General features: G+C 33.7%; 1 protein-coding gene across 1 annotated transcript in view; it reads left to right on the forward strand.

The window, feature by feature from the left end:
• Positions 1 to 22,424, forward strand: part of KIFAP3 (kinesin associated protein 3) — a 173,831-nt gene that overhangs the window by 132,942 nt on the left and 18,465 nt on the right. Inside the window, exon 19 of the mRNA XM_017868408.1 lies at positions 3,375 to 3,474. Within this exon, the coding sequence (XP_017723897.1) occupies positions 3,375 to 3,474 (100 nt within the window). The remainder of the gene's footprint in view (positions 1 to 3,374; positions 3,475 to 22,424) is intronic.

Consider the following 22,424-nt stretch of genomic DNA (forward strand, 5'->3'; position numbering starts at 1 on the left):
AAAAAAAAGCTATTGAGTTTTGTATTTTTTTTAATTCACAATGTTTATAAGCCAGTTTTTTAAAACTGGCTTTCAGAAATCAGAAGGTTGATAAATTACCTGTGTTGACAACAAATTTGCTTTGGTTTCATCACTGTTCTAGTATATGCTCTGTTTTGTTCATAACTGTCTTTATCATCTTACTTGGGGCATCTCAGAAAGGTGTACTTTATAACTGTGGTCTAAAAGGTTTTATATAATTGAGTAATGTAAATGTGTATAATACTCTATAGCTTAGAGGGTTATGGTGTATATCATCTGTTTCCTGTTTGTTCTCTGGTCATTTAAATGTTACATGAAATACTTTAGTTCCTTGTTAGTATCTTTGAAACAACAAGTTTAGAGTAGGAATTTAAGACGCTCCTAGATTTATTTGGAGAATAAATAAGAAGCTGTGATTCCTTTTTAATATTTCCCTAAAGGAATTAATTTTGGTGGAACAATGTTAAGAAAAAATAGATATTTTCAAAGAAGTTGAGATGCTTGAGATGAGAGGCTTTGATGGAATTTTTATACCTCATTCTAGTAAAGAAAGATTACTCATATGTCAGAGCTGCCTAACTTTTGTCAAGCCTTAAAGGGCACTGTAGAAGCTGCAGCTTACTGAATCAACCACAGTGTCCTAGGAAAATTAAAAATGAGGTTGGGCACTGTAGCTCACACCTATACTCCCAGCACTTTGGGAGGCTGAGGCAAAAGGGATCTCTTGAAGCCAGAAGTTCAAGACCAGCCAGGGCAATACCTGGTCTCTAAAGCAATTTTTAAAAATCAACCGGATGTGTGAGGCTGCAGTGAGCTGTGATTGTACCACTGCACTCCAACCTGTGCAACAGAGCAAGACCCTGTGTCAAAAAAAAAAAAAAAAAAAAAAACTTCAGAAGTATAAATTTACTCTTTTTACTCACATAAGAGTAGACTTATTATATTATTGGACTAGTTGTATTCTGAGTTTATAAAATTTCTGGCTGAATCTTTAAAGTACAAAATTTTTAATTTGATCTCTATTTGATGATTGCCCATTTTCTAGTGCCCTGTATTCTGTTTATCCTTTTGCTACTCATTGTTCCCTTTGAAGACAATAGGCATTCTGAATCAAAAATAAGATGTTGAGAATTTGGTCAGATTTTTACTTAATTTCTGCCTAACCTGGATCACTTCACTATGTCATACTTTATAAGTATATAGCTTTTTACATAATTCATGTAACTTTTCATTTGTCTTTATTTATATCTGAAATATTTCTTAGTGTTAAATTCTTTTATTTTAATTGGCATGCCAAAAGCTCTGTGTGTATTTTCCACGTGTGGCATATAATTTATTTTGGCATTTTACTTAGCTTTGTTCCTCTAAAATTGGCAGGTTTCTTAAACTCTGATTCTCAATTCTTTGGTTTTAATTTAACAGAGGAACTTGTTGATTTTTATGTTCTTAACCTGTTAGTTTTAGCCACTTTCACAAAATCCTAGACATTTTAAAAGTTTACCATATAAAATCACAAATTTTATATGTGATTTTTTTTACATTGCTTTACTGTCAATCTGTGGTGTCTTGTCATTTTCCATGATTTCATTTTTTTATAACTTTTCAGTGTTTAGCTGGTCTTTTTGATTTATAGAAACTTTAACTTCTAGTGCACATAAAAACTGGATTAAATATTACTGACACTTTCAGTAGAAACTCAAGCAATCTCGTATTTTAAAGTTAGTAAATAGGACAAATACCAAAGGCATCCATTAACAATTTGACAAATAATAATATGTCATTAATATATGATGTGTAACAAATGGATATATGTATCAAATGAGTAGTATGGGAGTCTTATGGAAATACAAATTACCCCACTTAATTCGTTTGCCAACTCTGTTACTTAGTTTTACCATTCACTCAATTTTTAAGACCCTTACTCCTCAAACAGATTTCGTCATTTAACTCTTACCTGTCTTTCCAGACTCAAATCTGTTACACTTCTGCCTCCTCCCCTCCCAAGTAGAATTTTCTGACCCCTCTATAGCTTTTACTGCCTCCACACTCATTTAGTACTTATACCCATTCCTTCTGTATATCATTTATTATAAATTACATTTTTAATTGCATCTTAAGTGTTTGTCTTATATTTCACTTAAACTAAAATTCTTAAAAACAGAGGTTATGTATTGTAAAATTATATATTTCCCACAGGACCTAGCACAGTATTATGCATGTGCTAAGTATAAAATTTGGTGATTGAATAATTCGCCTATACTGTGTGCCAAATGTATAAACAATGTGGTGGGTATGACCTAGCTAACATTTATCTGCAGGCCACTCAACAGCCCAGCATACTTTCAGAAAAGGAAACTTTGAAAGGCCTCAAAGCTATCCAAATAGTTATTACAAAAGCAATGTACTAACGTATTTGTTCTATGCATTGAACAACTCTGCAGCCATCACTTAAATATTTTTTTCGTCAGATTCTTTTTATTCTTAACTTATTCATAATTCTATCAAAAATAGGTTATCTAGATTCTTAGATTGGAACAAATGAGAAAGTAGCATAACTATAATCAGGAAAATGTCTTAACAAATACTTAAATTTAGGGAAAGAAGCACTTTATAAGCAAAGAAAATAACTCAAAAGCATACTAGTATAGAGCTATTTAGTATGGGTAATCAAGTATGTCTCATAACCCTAGGGACTGTACAATATTTAGTATTTATAATGAATATTGAATAATCAAGAAATATTTATGTGTAGTATATCCTTTTAAGAATATAAGGAGTGTAAACTATATGAAGATTTCTAATGTAAGTTTGTGCATGTATTTTAATGTTTGGCACTTAAACTGTCAAGTATTGCTTATTTAGAAATTCACTTATTTGGTATATCTGATTCCCTAATCATGCTATACTAATAAAGCTGTGAAATACAATAAAGTATTACCTTTCACCAATACCAAACTATTTAATACCTCCTTGCCTATATTTGTTTTGTTTCCTTAGCCTGAACCATCCTTACTCTGTCCCCACCTTGCTTCCCTTCCTTATCTTTTTCTGTCTTTCTTCTTCATAGAAGACCATAAGCCTGCTTGAAGGCAGAGACTAATTCCTCTCTGTACTGGTATAGTACCAAATACATCGTAGATGCTCAATGAATGTTCAGTTATTGTGCTGCATTATTGTGAACCAGTACTTAAAGTACATATGGTCGTCTGTTCACACTCCCGGAGAGAACAACATGTCATGCTAACATTTTTCTTTATAGATTAAATATACAAGTTATTTTCATATTGTATTGCTTGATAGACTGGTTTTTCCTTCACATGTGTTTTACTGGCTACCATGTTTTTTCTTTCTAGATGGATTAATTGCCTCTGAAGGAGCCATAAGTCCCGATTTCTTCAATGATTACCACCTTCAAAATGGAGATGTTGTTGGGCAGCATTCATTTCCTGGCAGGTAAAGTTTTCCAAGAAAAATCTAATGTGTGGGATCTGTTGCGTTTGGAAAGCTAAAATTCTCTTCGCTCTCCATTTCTCTTCTTTTTCATTAAGAGGGGAAAAAAACCCTCAATCTTTTCAAGGACTTGTTTGTTTGATTTTAAAGTAACTTATGAAGTCACATTTTCTGTATTTAAAACACGGAGATCACAAGGCCGGACGCAGTGGCTTACGCCTGTAATCCCAGCACTTTGGGAGACCAAGACGGGCGGATCACGAGGTCAGGAAATCGAGAGCATCCTGGCCAACACTGTGAAACCCCGTCTCTACTAAAAGTACAAAAAATTAGCCGGGCATGGTGGCGGGCGCCTGTAGTCCCAGCTGCTCGGGGAGGCTGAGGCAGGAGAATGGCGTGAACCTGGGAGGCGGAGCTTGCAGTGAGCTGAGATCGCACCACTGCACTCCAGCCTGGGCGACAGAACGAGACTCCGTCTCAAAAAGAAAAGGGAGATCACAGATCTAAAAGAAAACATGCTCTTCAAGTTGGAAAATATAGATTGTCTGTTGACACAAACAATACTTTTTCCTAATTAACGAATGCAGATTGTTTCTGATTTTTCCTAATTAACGAATGCAGATTGTTTCTGAGTGTTTTCCAAAGCCATTAAAATATAAAATGAGAACACAAGACATGTATTTTAACAATTACCAAAGACATAGCTGTTTTTAAAAAGTTGGTGCTTTTATTAAATTGAAGACTTTTCCTCCCTAGATGGCATTTGCATAAAATATTTAAGAGGAAAAAAAAGTCAGGCCAGTATTGTTTTGCAATTATAATAAAGTTCCCCACAGCATATATCCAGCTTTATTACATAATGATATAATAGNTTCCCCACAGCATATATCCAGCTTTATTACATAATGATATAATAGATTTTAAAATCTCGCCAGAAAGTATAAATAATATTTTCCTCTTCATATCATTCCTAGAGTTGTGATATTTTAATTAAGGCTGACAGTTGACATTTCACATTAAGTTAGTCCAGTGAACAGATAGTGTTATTTTCCCTTAAGCCTATTAATTTTTTCATTAAATTATTAATTTATTTTTTCTTCTTAAATTCTACTTTTCATTAGGATAAGCTTATTCTGTATGTAAGATATGTTCATGTATTTTTTTAAATGAACAATACAGTTGCGACCAATGTGCGATAACTCTTAATGATCACTTGTAATACTATTTTAATCTAATACTAATTATAATTTCAACCATTATCAATTATCCATTGTATATAATCTGTTTTACAAATATTCATCTTATTTATTTTAACTTGCACAGCAACATTTTAAAACGAGTATTGTTATATCTGTTTTACTGATGAAGAAATCACAGCTCTAAAAATTCAAGGTTAACTGACAAATTCACACAAGTAGGATGATGGAGCAAAAATTTGAACTCAGGTATATATGTCACCAAAGTTTATGTTCTTTCCAGTATAACATGCTGTCTCATTTGGAGGAAACAAAACATACTGTAGTGATTTTTAAGCTCTTTTGATCACAACCCACATTAAAAGAAATACCTTTCATATTTGAACTTAATGCATACATACATATTTGTTTACATACATGTATCTACCTATATATATGTAAATGTTTTACATATATGTATCTACCTATATATATGTGTAAAACAAAACTTGCTTAAAGTGGTACTCTACCTGTAATACACAATGATATTTTATTATATTCCATTTCCTGTTTTAAATGCAAATTGCAACCCACTAAATTGATTTTACAACTTGCTGATGGTCATGACCCAAAGTTTAAAAGCATGGTGGAAAATCATAGCAGTATTACATGAAATATAATAACCTTATGTGTAGTTCAGTGTTCTGTAGTGTAGTTTAAATAGTAGCCCTTTAAAAATTGTTTCATCTGTGTACTAGACTGTCATAGTAAGAAACACCTTGCCTTAGGAAATAAAAGCTAAACATGGTTAAATACTAGAAAGCATATGGCTTTTGATTACTTCTGATGCTTCTGGCTTTATTAGCTATAATTATTTAAATAGAGGCTCTGTTTAATCATTATAAATACTGTATCAGGTGACAATTTACTGTACAAATGTTTTCTGAAACAATTGGGAAAGGAGAAATGATTTAGATATGTGATCTTAATATTTATATTGAAACATTTTGCTTATAGCGTTTATAAGATTATTCTGCCATTTATGTTTTACTTTTAGCAAAACATTATTTTTGTATCTCCTGCAGATACTGTGAATCTACAAAAAACCAACTGCTATAAATCATGCATTACTTAATTGAGAAAGACTTGCTTTTATTTTTTTATTTAATTATGTGACTTTTTAAAAACTAAACATTTTCACTAAAATATAGAAAACAATCCTTAAACAGACCTTATTTTGCTCCAAATTCAGCAAATCTCCTAATTTCGCAGTATTCGAAAATGGCTTACTTTCTAAAATAATAAAAGTTTTGAGAAGAGAGAAATGTATTCTACAAGTTATGTACTGGGTCCAAAGATTTCAGGATTTTAATTCGCTCCATTCTGTTAATAAGATTTTTTTAAATGAGCTTTGGGAAAATCGCTTTTACCCCGCTTTTAGCCATTTAGCTTTACTTTTTTAAAAGTAAACATACTTATAGTAGCCTTCTTTTTAGCTTTACAAAAGACACAGCCCAGTAATGTTGACGTTAAAAGATTAGGTAATAAACTTAGCTGTAGACTATTTTTTGCAAATGCAAAAGAATGATTACAATTTTTATAATTTATTTTCATTTGAGAATTGTTTGCCCTTTAGAAAGAACTTTCCCTGAGAAAGTTAGAGAGCTTTGCATCTCTTGTGCTTTTGTAATCTGGTTAAGGGCCTAAATCACATTTAACTAACTCACTTTTTTCATATTTTAGAAGAAAATAATTCACAATGATTTTCTCAAAATTTTGTGGTAGGTAACAGAACAAACGAAAGGAACGCCTAAAGCTGTGTCAGCAGAGCCACAGACAGATTAGCACAATATAGCCCAAAGATTCATAGTTTTCTTTTTCTTACTCTGTTTTACTGGACTCAGCTTTGGAAATCACTTTGCTTTTTTGCTTTTATTCAATCATTTATGGTTGGTTAAGATTCTCGCTTTTAATAGGACCTCTAAGGGCTGCTTTTGTAAGCAGTAACCATGGATTCTGAAAGTGTGGCATTTTTTTGCAAATTCAAAGATCTTAAGTATTTTAAATCTTTACATAATTGATTTTCCACCATATTTCAATATGAATGAATTTTGCGCCTGCATAATGTGAAATTTTAAAACCCTGTGGCTACATTTCAGCTCGCTGATATCGTAATAGGTGAATTTAAATCTCATTAAATAATACGTAATTCAAAAATATTTTTGAATTTTTCATTTTAACTGATTTTAAGAAAAATAGGAATCTTTTCAAGAAAAATGTAAGTTAATTAAAGAGAAGTTGTTGAAGCTCCTATTCTTCATTTCTACTGTAAAGATGAAAATAAGCAGACTTAATGGACAACATGAAGAATTTGTGTTACCTGTGATAGAATAATAGCTTAATTGATCTTTACATATTGAAAAAGCTGATTCTCTAAGTATCTTAAAAAGAGGAAATGTTATCTATTTGGAGTTGTTGGGTGTTTTTCCTTTAAATCAGGGAAATGATCCAGATGATTTATAAATTCTTTCCCTGTTTCTTCTTCATATGTCTTTGATAAATAAGCACTGTCAAGTTATCTGGAGAAAGAATAATACTTGATTAATGTATAAAAGGTGAACTTTTATCATTACCATTGTTTGTAACGATTTGAGTATAACAATATGTGGGATAACACATGAAACAATATGACAGTGCCAAGTGGCATACTCTTCAGCCAGTTCTCATGGCTTTTCATTCTCTGTTTTCTTAATATTTCAGTTTGAGTGGATTCATGTAATAAATAATAAATTGCTAATTTGTATGACACAAGGGTTTTTTTAATTGTTTAAAGAAAAATTATTTCTTCATAAAATGACAAGGTTCAGTAATAGGATGAATGTATTAAAATCTGAGAAACTAAGCCAGATTTAGAGAAGAATTTAAATAGTTCAAATTGGTGTTTTCTTAAAATCCACATCGGGGGTCCTTCTTAATCTGAATATCTGCATTTTTGTAAGATAGCAAGGCAGTTTAATAGGCAACAGTGAAAACAGTTAAACTTATCTCATTCTATAAGAAGACTGGATGTTTGATAAAATAGATATTGGCAATTGGTCTGTGAATCCTGGGTTTTAGACATGTGTCACTATCAGTTTGAACCTCTTGGCACCAGGATTTCCCAACATTTAGAGCTAATGCAAAATGCATTAGGGCTCTAAGGCATTAGCTATGGAGTTGCCAATCCCAGAGCATCAAACGTAAATCTTCCCCTCCCAAAATCTGAACTGGTGTTAGAAAGTAAAGTGGAACTTGCTTTTGAAGCTAATTAAAAATAATAGGAGCAAGACTAGGTTTTTTTCCAGTTATGTATACCATGTATCTGCACCATACTTTTGGACCATTTTTTTATTATAACTTTTACTTTTCAAGACTAACAAGAACCGCATGTTAAGGGTATTTTTAAACTGCTTCCAGCTTTTACAAATCAGTTTTGTTGCAGTAAAATGGTTCATTTTCTTTTATAGGAATCCAATTTTCATAAACTGGAAAAAAATTGCAGACTGCTTAGGTTTCCTTGGGGCTTTGAAAAATAGTTTTCAGAGAGCCTGGAGTTCTTCTTTGTGGTTGGCACAGTGATGTCATTTACTGACCATTTCAATGGTGTCAAAGACAAACTAGATGTGTGCATTTTCTGAGCCATCCGACTCTTACACTTTCATTTTCTATGTGTGTGTTATAGCCTGCCTCTTTTTCTTAGGGTACTGTAGTATTAACTTTTTTATGCATTATATGTATTGTATATTACATATACATATGCCTTCTATTTTGGTCTCTTTTTTTTCAAATATTAAATCACAGTTGAATATTAGTTGTACTTTAAAAAATCATACTGAGGAGAACTAACAAATTATTTCTTTAAAATGTAAGAAATAATCTTTTACCCAAATTTTAAATGTATAATTTTTTAATTCTAGAATTCTACATATAAAAAAATTAGACTTATTTGTTTAGCTGTAAGGCTGCCTTAATTATACTCAGCTATTTAGTTTACTGTTTTTTCCCTTGAGAAAGCAACCTCAAAATTATATATTCTCTGTTTAAAAGGCATTGTACAGTGTTTACAAAACTACATATTCCTAGAACTATATATTATGAGTTTGTTTCAAAGCAGTTATTCAAAAGAGAAACTAAGTTGTCTATTTTACAGCCCTTAATTTGGCCAAGCAAAAAATTCTTTTATATTGAGAGGAAAGTAAATATGCCTGCAAAATTCCTTCTTTGATAAGTCCTTTATCAATGTTTAATTAATAACCCAAACTCATTTGTTCTAATAACTTAAGTTCTGATGATCTTCCTTACTGTGGCCATAGCATAGCAATTAGATGGAAGGATCAAAAAAGTGAAAAGAACCTCTCAGAAGCACATTCTTTGATAGATATTGACACCAACCATTTGTTCAGCATTGTAAGAACTAACCTAATTGCTAAAACCTATAAAATCTTTTAAAGTAATCATTGACTAAAATACTGCTTCATTTAATGTGTTATTACTTTTTTTTTTTACCAAAGATGATCATAGTTTTTCTATTATTTATGAATTTCTTATTACTTTTCTCAGCAGAAAACATGCTTCCTGAAGCCTTTCAAAAAAACTGACTTAGCGATTTTTCTAGACATGGTGGTTACAAAATAAAGCAGACAGATAACATTTTCACCTATCAATTGCCAAATAATTTCTAATGCTAATACCCACACATCAGAGCAAAATGGTACTCCTAAACACCTCTTGCAGGATTTAAGTTAATAAAACCTTTATGAAAGGCAAGATGATAAAGAACAAGAACCTTAAATTGTTTACTTCCTTTTATTCTATAACTTTATTTCTAAGAATTTGTCCTTATGAAATAATCAGAGATAAAGACTGATAAATAATTATGTGTCAAAGAAAATTGATAATTGAGGGTAGTGAAATAAACATTTTTACAACATTATTTTTGTGCCATGAGATTTTTGTCTACATATTAGATTATATTATTACACTGGTACTCTAAACTTTATATGTGAATGTCAACATAAGTCAAAATAGATACATTTAGCAATAAATATTCACCTTTCATAAACTTCTTGACTTTTTAAAGGATTTACCACAGTGAACTTTTAATTTTCCTGTTCCTTATTAAAAAAGTATTTTATAAAAATTTTATTCACATATGATGTTTTGATAGCATAAAATTGGATACATCACTGCCACATCTGTAATTCTAGTAACTGATAATAGACAGTATGGTTAAGAATATTTGCTCAATCTATTTATATTGATTTTCATGTATTAAAACATGATAACAGATTTGTTTACTTATTCTTAATATGTAAACATTTTAAGATGAGTCTATTATGAAACATAGTATTAAAAAAAAAGTCATTAAAGGCAAGGCACTGTCATACGTTTTATTTACACTTTGTTCTTGACATGCACATTTGTGTAGGTCCCTAATTGTTCTTAACTGGATTTAGGTTGGGATATTTGCAAGAGTTGCTTCTCAATGTAAATAGAATTTTAAGTCATTATTTAAACATACTCAGTAGAACCTCTTTATAGCAACAGTAAGGCTGGATAATAATACAGTGTCCTGTTTACTTTTAAAAGTTGCTCTGATTTGGGCATGGTATATGATTTGATCTAAAAATACTCAGATCTGTGCAAATTTTTATAATAATTGTATTCTGTTTTCCAAATGACATTATTTTCAATATATGTAAGCATCTATTTCAAGCCAAGTAATAAATGACATAGGTAGGTAAAACCAATAGAAATAATTATAAGTTATTTCCACCTTCTTCAGTATTAATGAAGCAGAAGTGTACGGTAAAATTTTTTGAGTAAAACCATAAGAAATAGTATTATATGACAAGCAAAATTATTCCTAAGATAATGAAGTGGTCATTTTACTCTTAAACTTGTGGGATGGTAAAAACAGGAGAACAAGAGTGCAATAGTTATGTCACAGCATAGTTCTAATTAATGAGAAAAAAAGCAAATAAAAAATTTTTATACTACAAGAGTCTTGATCTTACATAATCTTTACATGAAATCCCTTTTTTCTTTCTGTATACTTTCATAGCAGCTGTCCCAATTACTTTTTTAGTTAAGAAGGTGGAGTACCTTAGGAGCCTTCTAAAAGATTCAAATAATAAAATGTTTAAGCCTTTTTACTCTAAGTATATGAAGACTAATAACTTACATTTATCTTGCATTTAAATCTTCATGTATCTTATTTGATCATCAAAAAGTGTGTGAGGTTATAGGGCAAAGAGTAATATTGTCCCTATTTTCACAATGTGAAAATTAAAGTTCAGAGATTTTTAAGAAATAGCCTAAAACCAGGTAGCTAATAGTGAAGCCTTTAAGCTTGGTAAGAGTCAACACTCTTACTATTACATCATTATTGCCTCCAGATGACAAGGAGATATATTAGTCTTATCAGTGAACTGTACTTTAGAAAGTTTAAAATAAATGTTATTAAAATTCAGAGTAAGATATGTAGGTTTTGTTGTGCAACACGACATACTGTTTACTTAGTTTGATTTAATACATTTGACATGGTTTACTGCAAATCGGTGATTCAGATTTGCTTGGAAGTGAGCTGCTAAGGGTTTATTAACACATTAAGTAATTAGTTCACTACCTTTAAATTATCTTAAATAGTTCACTAAATTCTCTACAGATTAAATTCAGTTGTATAAAAAATGGGAATGAAATAAGTGGGATATTCTCAGTCTAGAAGGGTAAATGCCTCTTAAAAAATCATTTATTCAGCTAATTAAGCAGTTTAAATTTTGCATACATGATGGTATTCTTTTAAAAATGCTCCTAAATGAATCCTCATGGGCTTGTTGTATATTAGTCTGATTTCTCTTATTTGTTTAGACTTCTAGAGAGACAGCTTCTTTCTAGTATTGAAAAGACAAGGAAATTCAGTTCTGCTACTTGGACACTAATGATTTGCATTTCCCAAGGAGAATTGAATTAGGTTTTATTAGTAAATCGGGCCTATAACCTTTAAGGGCAGATTTTATTAGATTATCACACATCGGCATTAGTAAATTGTAAATGTAACTGAAATATAGACATATGAGCCACAAATCAAGGCTTAGAATCCTGGAAACTTGGGAAGATGTTTTATCCTAGAGAAATTATAATCCTGAGTTGAAAAAATATTTCAAATGATTAGCTTTCTTTTGAAAATTTAGAAACAAGAGAAGTTGGTGACAGAACTACCCTCTTCAAGTTAGTGTTCAATTTAATTCTGCTAATCTGAGCAAAAATTTTGAAGGCATGGACGTTAGCTATATAGAAGGCCCAAAGGTGCTCCCAAATAAAACCAAATTTATTGTGACTTTATTAGTGATGGTGGCAGTGGCCCATCTGGAGCAGCTGCTGCAGGGATGCCAGCTGCAGTTGGGGAGGCACAGCTGACATTGCGAGCTACACAGAGCTGTGAGGCTGGGAAGAGGCAGGAGTCCTGCCCCCTGCCAAGTTGGCAGGCCAGGAGCCCCGCACTCCTGGGTGCAGCTGCAGCCACCCAGCCACAGCTTGAGACCAGGTCATCCCAGTGCTCCTGGGGGCCCGGAGAAGACCCTCTGCCCCTGCAGTTTCAGAAGTGCCTGCTTCCGCTCCCTGGCCTCTCCCTGCTGCCGGCACCTACTCCAAATTTGCGGGAAAGTTGAAGCCAAGCCCAAGCACTGTCATGATCTGGCTGGGTGTGCCTGCACTTGGAGCAGCCCTGACACACTAGCACCCCCCGGCCCCCCGCCCTGCCCCAGCCCCCTCTGAAGCTTTGGGCACCTACGAGCTCAGGGAGGGAGGCCAGGGGATGCTGAAGGTGGCTCAGTATGGGCTGCCTGGGCACAGTGGATGGCATGTTGATGGCAGCAGGCAGGCTCCTGGACAAAAAGGGGTGAGTCCCCAGTGAAACCCCACCTTCTAGCCAGTGATGGCCTGAACCTGGGGACCAGGCTGCCGGTTCCAGGTGGAGTCTTCCACCCAAAGTGAGAACTTGTACTTTTTCTGGCCCTGTCCATGGCCAGCCATGGACAAATCAGCATGCACTTCCTCCCTTCTGAGCCTATAAAAACCCCAGGCTCAGCCAGACTCGTACAGATGTGGGGATTACCTGCTTGCTATAAGGAGCTACCCACTGCAGATCTCCTCTCTGCTGAGAGCTGGACACTCATCAGGCCGCCTGCAGAAAGGAGCTACGACTTTGGGTTTCCTGAGAGCTGTTCTGTCACTCAATGGAGCTCCTCTTCCCCTTTGCTTATCCTCCGGTTGTCCACTTCCCTCATTCTTCCTGGATGTGAAACAAGAACTTGGGACCTGAATGGCAGGACTCGAAGAGCTGTAACAAATGGGGCTGAAACACATCGCCCCCACTCGCCATGTTGTGGGAAACGAGAAGGAGAGAAGAGCTGTGGCTCTTCCAAGAGCCCAGACCTAGTTGCTCCTGAGCCAGGGCTGTGACACCCTCTGTGGGGCTTTGTGGTTCCCAGTTTCTCCAGGCTTCTGGGCACCTCTGTGTTCCCCTCATCCAGACGCAGTTGCTCAGAGCAGAAGCTACGTACATTACATCTGGTCCATCTGCAGCCCTGCATGGAGCCAGCACCTGTACCAGTGCCTGGAGCTGCCCACCCTGCCATAGCAGCCAGTCAGCCAGCATGCCTGATGTGTGTGGTGACCAGGCCCTGCATTCGCTTACCCACACACCCCTCGCCATTCCACACCTGGCTAACCCGTGGCTGGTGTGGGATGCAGGTTTGTAGTGCAAGCTAAGCACAGCCCACCTGGCGGAGTGGACAGAACGAGCTCAGGGAGAAGGTGCCGCCCAGCCACAGTGGTTTCTGGGTGCCGAAGCAACACCCCAAGGATCCTGTGACACTAAGACTTTCACTTAGTAGAAGAAATTCAGCATAATTGAGTCTACAAATTTAAAAAAACGTAACCCGAATATGACTGGAACCTTTAAAAATGTTAACACGTCAATTATGGTGTAGCTTTCTACAAGAAAAGATAACACAGAAGCTAATCCAGTTGTGTCTGGCAAGTTAATTATATCATCACCATTGAAGAGTGATTGTCTAGTGTTAAAGGTCATATACTTTTCACATGTATTAATTGCATTGTTGTTGGCTTTACAGGTAGAAATTAGTTGTAAATTTAAATGGAAAGGAAGAAGGTCTTTAAGCAAAGATGACTGCTCTTATGACATATTTTACCTAGGAAATGCTCTTATTTAAAAAAAAATGATTTTTAAGGGAATATAATGCAAATTACCATCATAAAGTCTTGCTCCTTCATATTATAATGAGAATAACAAAATTGTGTATAATTGGTTAATAAGCATCACTACCCCCTCCAAAAACATAAGGGAGAGAAATACAGCATGTCATCTTTTATTTCCTTTAAATATGAATGTAATGATATTGAGCTTACTCCTTAACTCAAGGATATTTTCTAATTTAAGGTAGATTTAATCTAGCCTATTTGTGTCTTCATTGATTTAACAATGTAATTTAACTATTTATGAACAGTTGTTAGATTTCTTATATTAGAAATATTAAACTAGATATTTTTTCTAAGGTATTTGTTTTTTAAGAAACAGCTAAAACCTAGGGCCTACACGTTTTCAAATGTAATTTTAAATGTAATATTAATTCCCATAATCTCCTTATTGCCCATAGTCCTTACAGATGTGCTGTTACAAATAGCTTACTCCTCAGATATGAGCCATATGGGCTCTGTAAACGGATTTGCACTTATTCTGAATAGGAATTGTACAGATTGTAGATGAATTATTAAGTAAATTTATATTACCAAATAAATCTAAGAATAAAGTATTAAGCTGTATTAAATGAGAAAGGAATGTGCAAATGAAGACCTACCTGCGTTAATAAGTTTAGTGGTTACCTTCTTGGTTTCAACCAAAAGAAATTAGTTTTTTGTTGTTGTATTTTTTAAAGGGATGGGGGGCGTCTTTAAAACCGCTTACAGAAGTATCTAAGACAAAACAAGGAAATATAATGTAAAAACTCAGCCAGTCCAAACCACTTGAACTGCTGTGACAGCTCATAAAACTGAGAGTAGTTTTTAACTGGGCTCTGTTTTACATTGCCAAAGTGAATTTTCCTTGCAGGAAGTAGCCAGAGGGTTTATTTAGTTTCCAGTCCATGGCTTTGATCTTTCTGTACTGTCACATCTCGGGTTACATAGCCCTTTTTCACTGCAGTAAATCTGCAGCAGTTAATGAGAATAAAATTTCCTCTTTCTTACTGATCACATGCTGTTGAATGCCAAACCACAGCCAACTGCGTATTTGCAGAATTTCAGCTACAATGTATGAAAACAGCGCAATCAGTTTAATCTTGTTATCTTTGGCAATCTCATTTTATTGGCTTCTTCCTTTTCAAGTGACCTACTTCTATCCGTCAGTGGTTGCAGGCCAAACTTGGAAGAAAAGATTTAAAATGTGAATAAATAAGAGGAGAAGGTGTGCAGGAGGTGGGGCAGGGGAGGCAAGTGGGAAGTTCGTCTGCTCACTACCGTGAAGATTCCAAACTCCATAAATTTTGAGTCTATTTTAATCCTTTTAAAAGACCAAGGCTTTTTTGCTGTTTTTCTCCAAATAAAATAAAATGGTTGGTTATTTCGTTATTTTGTATGTTTAGTTTCAACATAAGTTTGTACTTACTGGGTTTATTTAATGAGTCGTAACATTATTTTTTCAGTTTTCGTTATAGAGAAGACACCACAGTACTTAAGGAAATTTAAGGGAATTTCAAGGATTTCAAAAAATTGAAGTTCCACTTTATAAGAGCTCTTCTTAGAGTAAAAATAACATCGTTGTTAACATACACTAAACCACCTTATCAAATGGGTCCTTACATACATAAAGGAAATATTATGAATATGTTGAATAAATCAATTGGAATTTCAAAATCACATTTAAGCAAGCTGAATTTTATACATTAATATGTGCATTCTCATAGTAAAGTACATAAAGATTCATATTTATTTTCTTTTTTGTTACAATGAAACCTTTCAATTGAGGCATTAATAATGTGATTCAGTTAATACAGGTTAAATATAATTTTTACTTACACCTCTTATCTTTTCTACTGCTTTGTTTTTGTGGTTGGCAACTGGAAGTTAGCAACTTCTTTGTCAAGAAATTCACCCTCGGGGCCATCTTGAGTGACAGTCATTGAATAAATACATTTTATTATATCTTTATATTAGGTCAAATTTACATATAGAAATATGAAATTTTATAAAATAAATTTAAAAGGAAATCAGCTTATATTTTCCCAGAAGACTGAAGTCGCAGTTACTGTTGTAGCCATTTAATTTCACAGAAAAAATTATTCCCATCCTCATAAAAATGTTGAGATAGATCAAAAATACGTAATACTCATGTATTGATTTAGATGACTATTGTAAAAGCAGTAACTAAAAGTGTATTGAGAACTCAGAAGACTGTTTTTGAATTGGGGACAGTAAAGTCAGATCTCCTGATAAAAAGAGAATCCACTTATGGGGAAGTGCCTGTTGTTAGTTTCCCCAACACAAGAGGAGGGTAAGAGGAGTGGTTTGAACATTTTAAAGGAAAGAGAGTGCAGCACTCACAGGGCCTTTTCAAAAGGTATTAGGTACAATGCTGGAATGTTGAACTTTCAAAATGTAGCTTATATTCTTAGAATTGTTTTCAAATAGACCTATGTCTACTTAAATTGTAACATAATAGTTTGCATGTGAAAAAAAGATGAAGGTGAAAACAGAATTTTAGACTTTATCTGAGGGCCTGTTCTACGGATTGCTTCTTTGTTTCTTTGCAACTTTAAATCTGCCCAAAATTCTAACCTTGAAAGTCCACAGAAAGTTTCTGCATGAAGATTGTTTTCTTCAGTTTTTGTTGTTCTTTAAAATACACACATACACACACACACACACACACACACACACACAAATCTTAAACAAGTGCAACTACTCAAAAGAATTTGTTTTGGGGACATGAACAACCCAGTAAAGTTTTAAATGAAACTGCTAGAAAGGAGTAGAAACAATGCAGACTTCAGTGACATACACAATCTTTATTCTAATTGTGTTATTTTAAATGGTATTCTCTAAATCAGGGGTCCCCAACTCCCGGGCCAGTACCTGTACATGGCCTGTTGGGAACTGGGCCACACAGCAGGAGGTGAGCAGCAGGCCAGCAAACCTTACTGCCTAAGCTCCACCTCCTGACACATCAGCAGCGGCCTTAGATTCTCATAGGAGCACAAACCCTGTTGTGAACTCTGCATGCGAGGGATCTAGGTTGCGTGCTCCTTATGAGGATCTAACTAATGCTTGATGATCTGAGGTGGAACAGTTTCATCCTAAAATTGTCTGTCCTCCCCCATCTATGGAAAAATTCTTCCACACAACCAGTACCTGGTGCCAAAAAGGTTGTGGGCTGCTACTCTAAATGGTTTCAGATCTATGTACAATATGAGATGGATGGACCAATAATGATGATGGCAATTATTGAAATTAGTGAGTGCCAGGCAGTATATGAATTGCTATTTATTACATCCCTTATCTAATTTACTCTTCACAACAGCTGAAGAAGGGAGACACTATTATTAAGAAAACTGAAGCGTGTAGGTTTAAGCAACTTGCCCAAGGTTATCTTGCCACCACTCAATCAATAAACTATTCTTACGTCTGCCTATCTTTCTTCTGTTACAATGAAGGAAGTTTTTTCAAAATCCAGTCAACCCATTTTTATTCTAGACCCCATTCTTGTCTTTTCAAGGACTTCTTTTTGTCGTCACTCTTTTCCCCTCTACTGGATCATTCCTGTCAGCATACACAATCAGATATACATAAATCATAAATCAGCATAAACATAAATCAGAATCTACAAAGTTAAACTCTTTGGCCCCACATCATACTCCAACTACTGCCTGTTTCTCAATTCCCTTTATCCATAACTTCTCAAAAGACTTGCATGTGTTCTTCAACTTACCCAGTCTTGTCAGAATCACCAGTAGTCATCATATTGCCAAATCTAATGGCCATTCTCATCTTTACCTCTCAGCTGGTTTTGACACAGTTGACCAGGCCCCTGCTTTTTGAAACTCCCTTCTTTCAGCTCTCAAGATAGATACTCCATTTTTCTGATTTTCCTCCCGAGCCCTTTGTCATTCCTTCCCAGTGTTCTTTGCTGGCTATTCCTTCTGTTTTCCATATTTAAATGCTGGTTACTTCAGGGCTATATCCCTGTTCTCTATCCGTACTCTATTTGGGGGGACCCTCTTTTCTAACTGCACCCACCACACCTAGGATTACATCCAGATCCATGGCTTTAAGTACCATTTGTAAACTTATATTTTTAGCTTAGACTTGTCCTTTCAGCGCCATCCTTATTCCTTATGCTATCCAACTGAATGTTTAGTAAAATTATCAAACTTAGCTTTTGATTTCTCACATATAAACAGGTTCCTCCCATAATCTTCTCATCTCAGTGTGTGTCACCACTATCCACCCAGTAGTTCAAGCTTTAAACTTTGGAATCTTCCTTATTATCTCCCTTTTCTTCATCAGTAGCCTCTCTCTCCACTGCAAACCATCTGCGTATCCTATTGTTTTCATTTCATTTCTAGAATAGGTCTGAAATTTGGCTATTTATTTCCATTTTCACTGTTAGTACCCTATTCCATGCCACCATCATCTGCCAACTGAACCATTCAATAGCCTAATTTTCCTGCTACCACACTTCCCTTCTGCTTCATTTTGTCCACAGTAGCCATCATGATCTTTTTCAAGTATGTCATACCACATCTCTCACCTGCCTTCAGTGGCTCCCCATACTCCTGTAATAAAATACAAATTGCTTACCATGTTCTATAAAGTCCTGCATTATTCGACACTTATCTACATCTCCAGCCTCATCAAATGTTCCAGTTATAATTGCTTGTTAATTCTACCCACTCTGGACTCCCTTCTCTTCCGCAGACATTCACCAAGTTCTTTCTCACTTCATCACCTTTGCGCTTAACTTGAATAGTCTTTCGACTTTTTAAATAACTGGCTTCTTCTTACTTTTCAAGTCTCAGTTCAAATATTACTTCTTCAGAGAGTCTTTTCCTAAGACAATTATCAAAGAATCTGCTTCTCCCTCATCTAACCTAGTAGTTTAATTTTTGTTCACTTGTTTATTCTCCCTCCTACCACAAGAATACAGTCTCTAGATGGGCAAGAACTTTGACTGTCTTTTTCCAAGTTGTATCTACTGGCACACACTAGGTTCTTAACAGACGTTTGTTTAATAAAAGTTATAAAGGTCAGAGCCAGTATTCAGACATAGATGTCTTACTCCATTTCCCATGCTGTTTTATTTGCAGTGTGAACTTTTTTATAATTTCTTAATTTTAATTTTTACTATTTCAGTATCCTTTCAAATGTACAATGCATATCATCTATTAAATATATAATCAACTAGATGTGTATTATATATCCTGCTTACAGTATCATATGCTTTGTATTATAAAATTATTGATAGGAGCCTATGCTATATGGAAAATTTTTCTAATAACCTAGGTAAGATAAAAACAGACTTTAAATAGGTATATTTTACACAAATGAAGATGCTTGGCTTCATAATTAAGATCCAGTTAAGTGATTCTTAGTGTATTTATATTATACTACTACAAGTCTAATTAAATATACCGAGAAGTACCCATCTATACTGAATATAAACACAATCTCTATCAGAAAATTTTCTTTTCTTTTCAAAATAACTCTTATAATGTCCCAATATTACGAGTGTGTAAAATCATATTTCTAGTCCATTTACTTTAGCCTAAAGAAACATTATAGGTTCACCATAATGGAGGAAGAAATAATATGATTAGTGTTCAATTTCTCATTAATAATAGCAATAACCAACTGACTAGAATTGCAAAATAATTATTTTCTTGGAGTTATATTTTTCATGGAGAAAGATCAGTAGAATACATGCTTGGAAGTCACATAATTTCAGTTATAGTCAATTTCATTGCTGATTTGCTGTAAATTTTTTTTTTCAGTTTTGTTGTACCTGGAGAAATGGCTCCATGTTTAAACATCAAGGAGTATTTGTTTTAAGAATTTTTACGGCTGTATCTTTAGAGGATAGTGTAATTTTAGAGGATGGTTATGACTTTAGAGGATATTAAAGTTGGTTATATCTTTAGAGGATCTTAAAGTTGTATCTTTAGACTTGTATCTTAAAGTTGTATCTTTAGTTGGTTGTATTTTTAGAGGATAATCAGAATATTTTTAAAATCTGTATTAGTTTTCATAGTGCAGTAGCTTAAGTTCTGTAGCAACAAATACTACTCCATACTTAAAATGAATAGAGTTTCCTTGTTTGTGTTTCTTTCCTATTACCAGGTTATCACTAATGATCTGTTAGTAGTCAATAAATCATAAAAATAGCATATATGCTGTTGGGATTTTTTTGTTGTTATTGCTGTTATTTCCAAAAGATACTTATAATTTTACTTAAAGTTTCTGTGATGACAGGTGAAATTAACTTTATAAAGCACAAAATATAGGATAAAATATAGAATCACTTAATGTTTGCTTTTAACACTTAAAATTTCCTTTATTCATAACCTTTTTAGTTGACAAGCACTTGGATGAGGTCTTGGGATATAGAGGTCAGTAAGAAATAATCTCTTTCTCTTTAAGAGGCTTATATAGTTCAGGGTTAAAAGTATAATTTTTTGAGATGAGTTAAAGCATTCTATTTATTATTCTTTCAGCTTTCTGTTTTGAAAATATTTAAGGGTAATAGTATTAGGCTTATAAAAGTAATACTACGTTGTCAGTATCTGGACATCAATGGTCTTTCATCTGTTTCTGCCCACTTGTATGTTATTCCAATATCTTGAGAGATATATATATACACATTCCTCTAAAAATTAAGGAGCACTCAGATGTTTAAGATGTTTCTTCTACTGTAAATAGAATAAATAATATTTGTCTATTGGAAATATTTCCAGTAGAATAAACATCTTAAACATTTCTGAATTCTTAATTTTTAGAGGAAACAGAATTAATGATAATTTAGAAAAGAATGCCACTTTATCTTAAATAGTACTCTCCCTCCTTATATTTTATGAAGAGCATGATATTTGGAGTGTGTCATTCATTAACTTACTTCTGATACAAAAACACAGACCTTTAGTATCTTCTTATACACACACACACAAAATCTAGAGAATGTGAATTTTCTTAGAAAAAAAGTAAATAGGTCCAGATTTTATAGCATTCTAAGCTAAGCAGTACAATATTTGTCAAAGAACCACATTATTTTGAAATATAACTTTTTAAATTATATATACTGTTTCATAAAACATCGTACTTTGATGGTCTGATAATTCACTGATGTTTACTTCTTTACAACAATAAGTAGTTTGGAAGGATTAGTCGAAACAACAACTTTTGGTGTCTTTGTAATAGAGATATTCCCTCTTTAGAAACACATCAGAGTCCTAAAAAATGTAATTTGAATAATTACAGGTTTGGGGAGAACCATTTTATCAAGGAGCTTGATATAAATATTGATTTTCTATGACTCCCATCTCATGTGTGAAAGTTTTATTGAGTTAAAACTGACTTTTCATTTTACATAGATAGATACATACTCCCAAAGGAACAAGAGACAAACATTTTAGTCTTTGAAATTCTTTTAACACTGACATCATAGCTATTGATGAATTTTTAACACTTTTCATTGGAAGAGTTTTAAATTATAAAGGATTTGTTAAAATGCATCAGGTTTTCTAATTTTAAAAAAGTGGTCATTTGAAAATGGAGGTGATGTCTGGAGTTAAAGGGTTAATTATGAACTATAATCTTATAGAATTTACCTGTAGGAATTTTAGGCTAACACGCAGTCTTCCAGTATTAGCCCAAATTACTTGGTGATCTAACGCTCAGTTCCTCCATGAATTAGATAGAACTCAGACCTGCTCCAAAGAGATAAGTGTGGGACTCTGTAATATAATTTATTTTCAAATGCTACTTTGTTTTGTGTTTAAACATAATTATTAGTAATTTTCTAATCATTTTTCTAATATTATAGTTAATTATGGGTATATGTAAAATCTGTGTGTATTTATTTTGATTCTTAAGTAAAAGCTACATATTTCATGGTCTCATTTTAGAGTAGAAAGGCACAATTAACAAAAGCTGTCTTGCACCCTTTGAATAAGCTAAAGATTTTAAATAGTCTTTTGAATACACTTAAACAGGAACATAATCAATGATTTCCTGAACATATTCTCTTTTTATGAACATAAGTCAACATTATATTTTAAGAAATATAATGTATTTTAGATATTTTAAGCCTGTTTTCCTTGTTTAGCTTTAGAAGAAACTATATCTAAAGTTGATACACCCCGATTTTTCAGGGTTTACCAGCCAAAAGCAAAGCACCTTCCTACTGGCCTGTCAGAAATTAAAAGGCACAGTGATCTTAAAAAGGAATCCAGATTTGTGTAGACAGTATCAAGTGGCTAATTTAGAGCCCCTCAAGTGTGAAAGGATGGGAGGAGGCTTCTATGAACATAGTTAGGCAAGTAAATTTTTTAAATGCAACTGTAGCTTAAAATTTACATCTTTTCAAATTTATACAAGAAACCCTATAAAGCTATATTGATAAAGGTGCCCAACTTCATGCTGAGATATTTTGAGGTGATAAATATGCAA

The sequence above is a fragment of the Rhinopithecus bieti genome, unplaced genomic scaffold, assembly GCF_001698545.2.
Source record: "Rhinopithecus bieti isolate Rb0 unplaced genomic scaffold, ASM169854v2 scaffold_4101, whole genome shotgun sequence".
Lineage (NCBI taxonomy): Eukaryota > Metazoa > Chordata > Mammalia > Primates > Cercopithecidae > Rhinopithecus > Rhinopithecus bieti.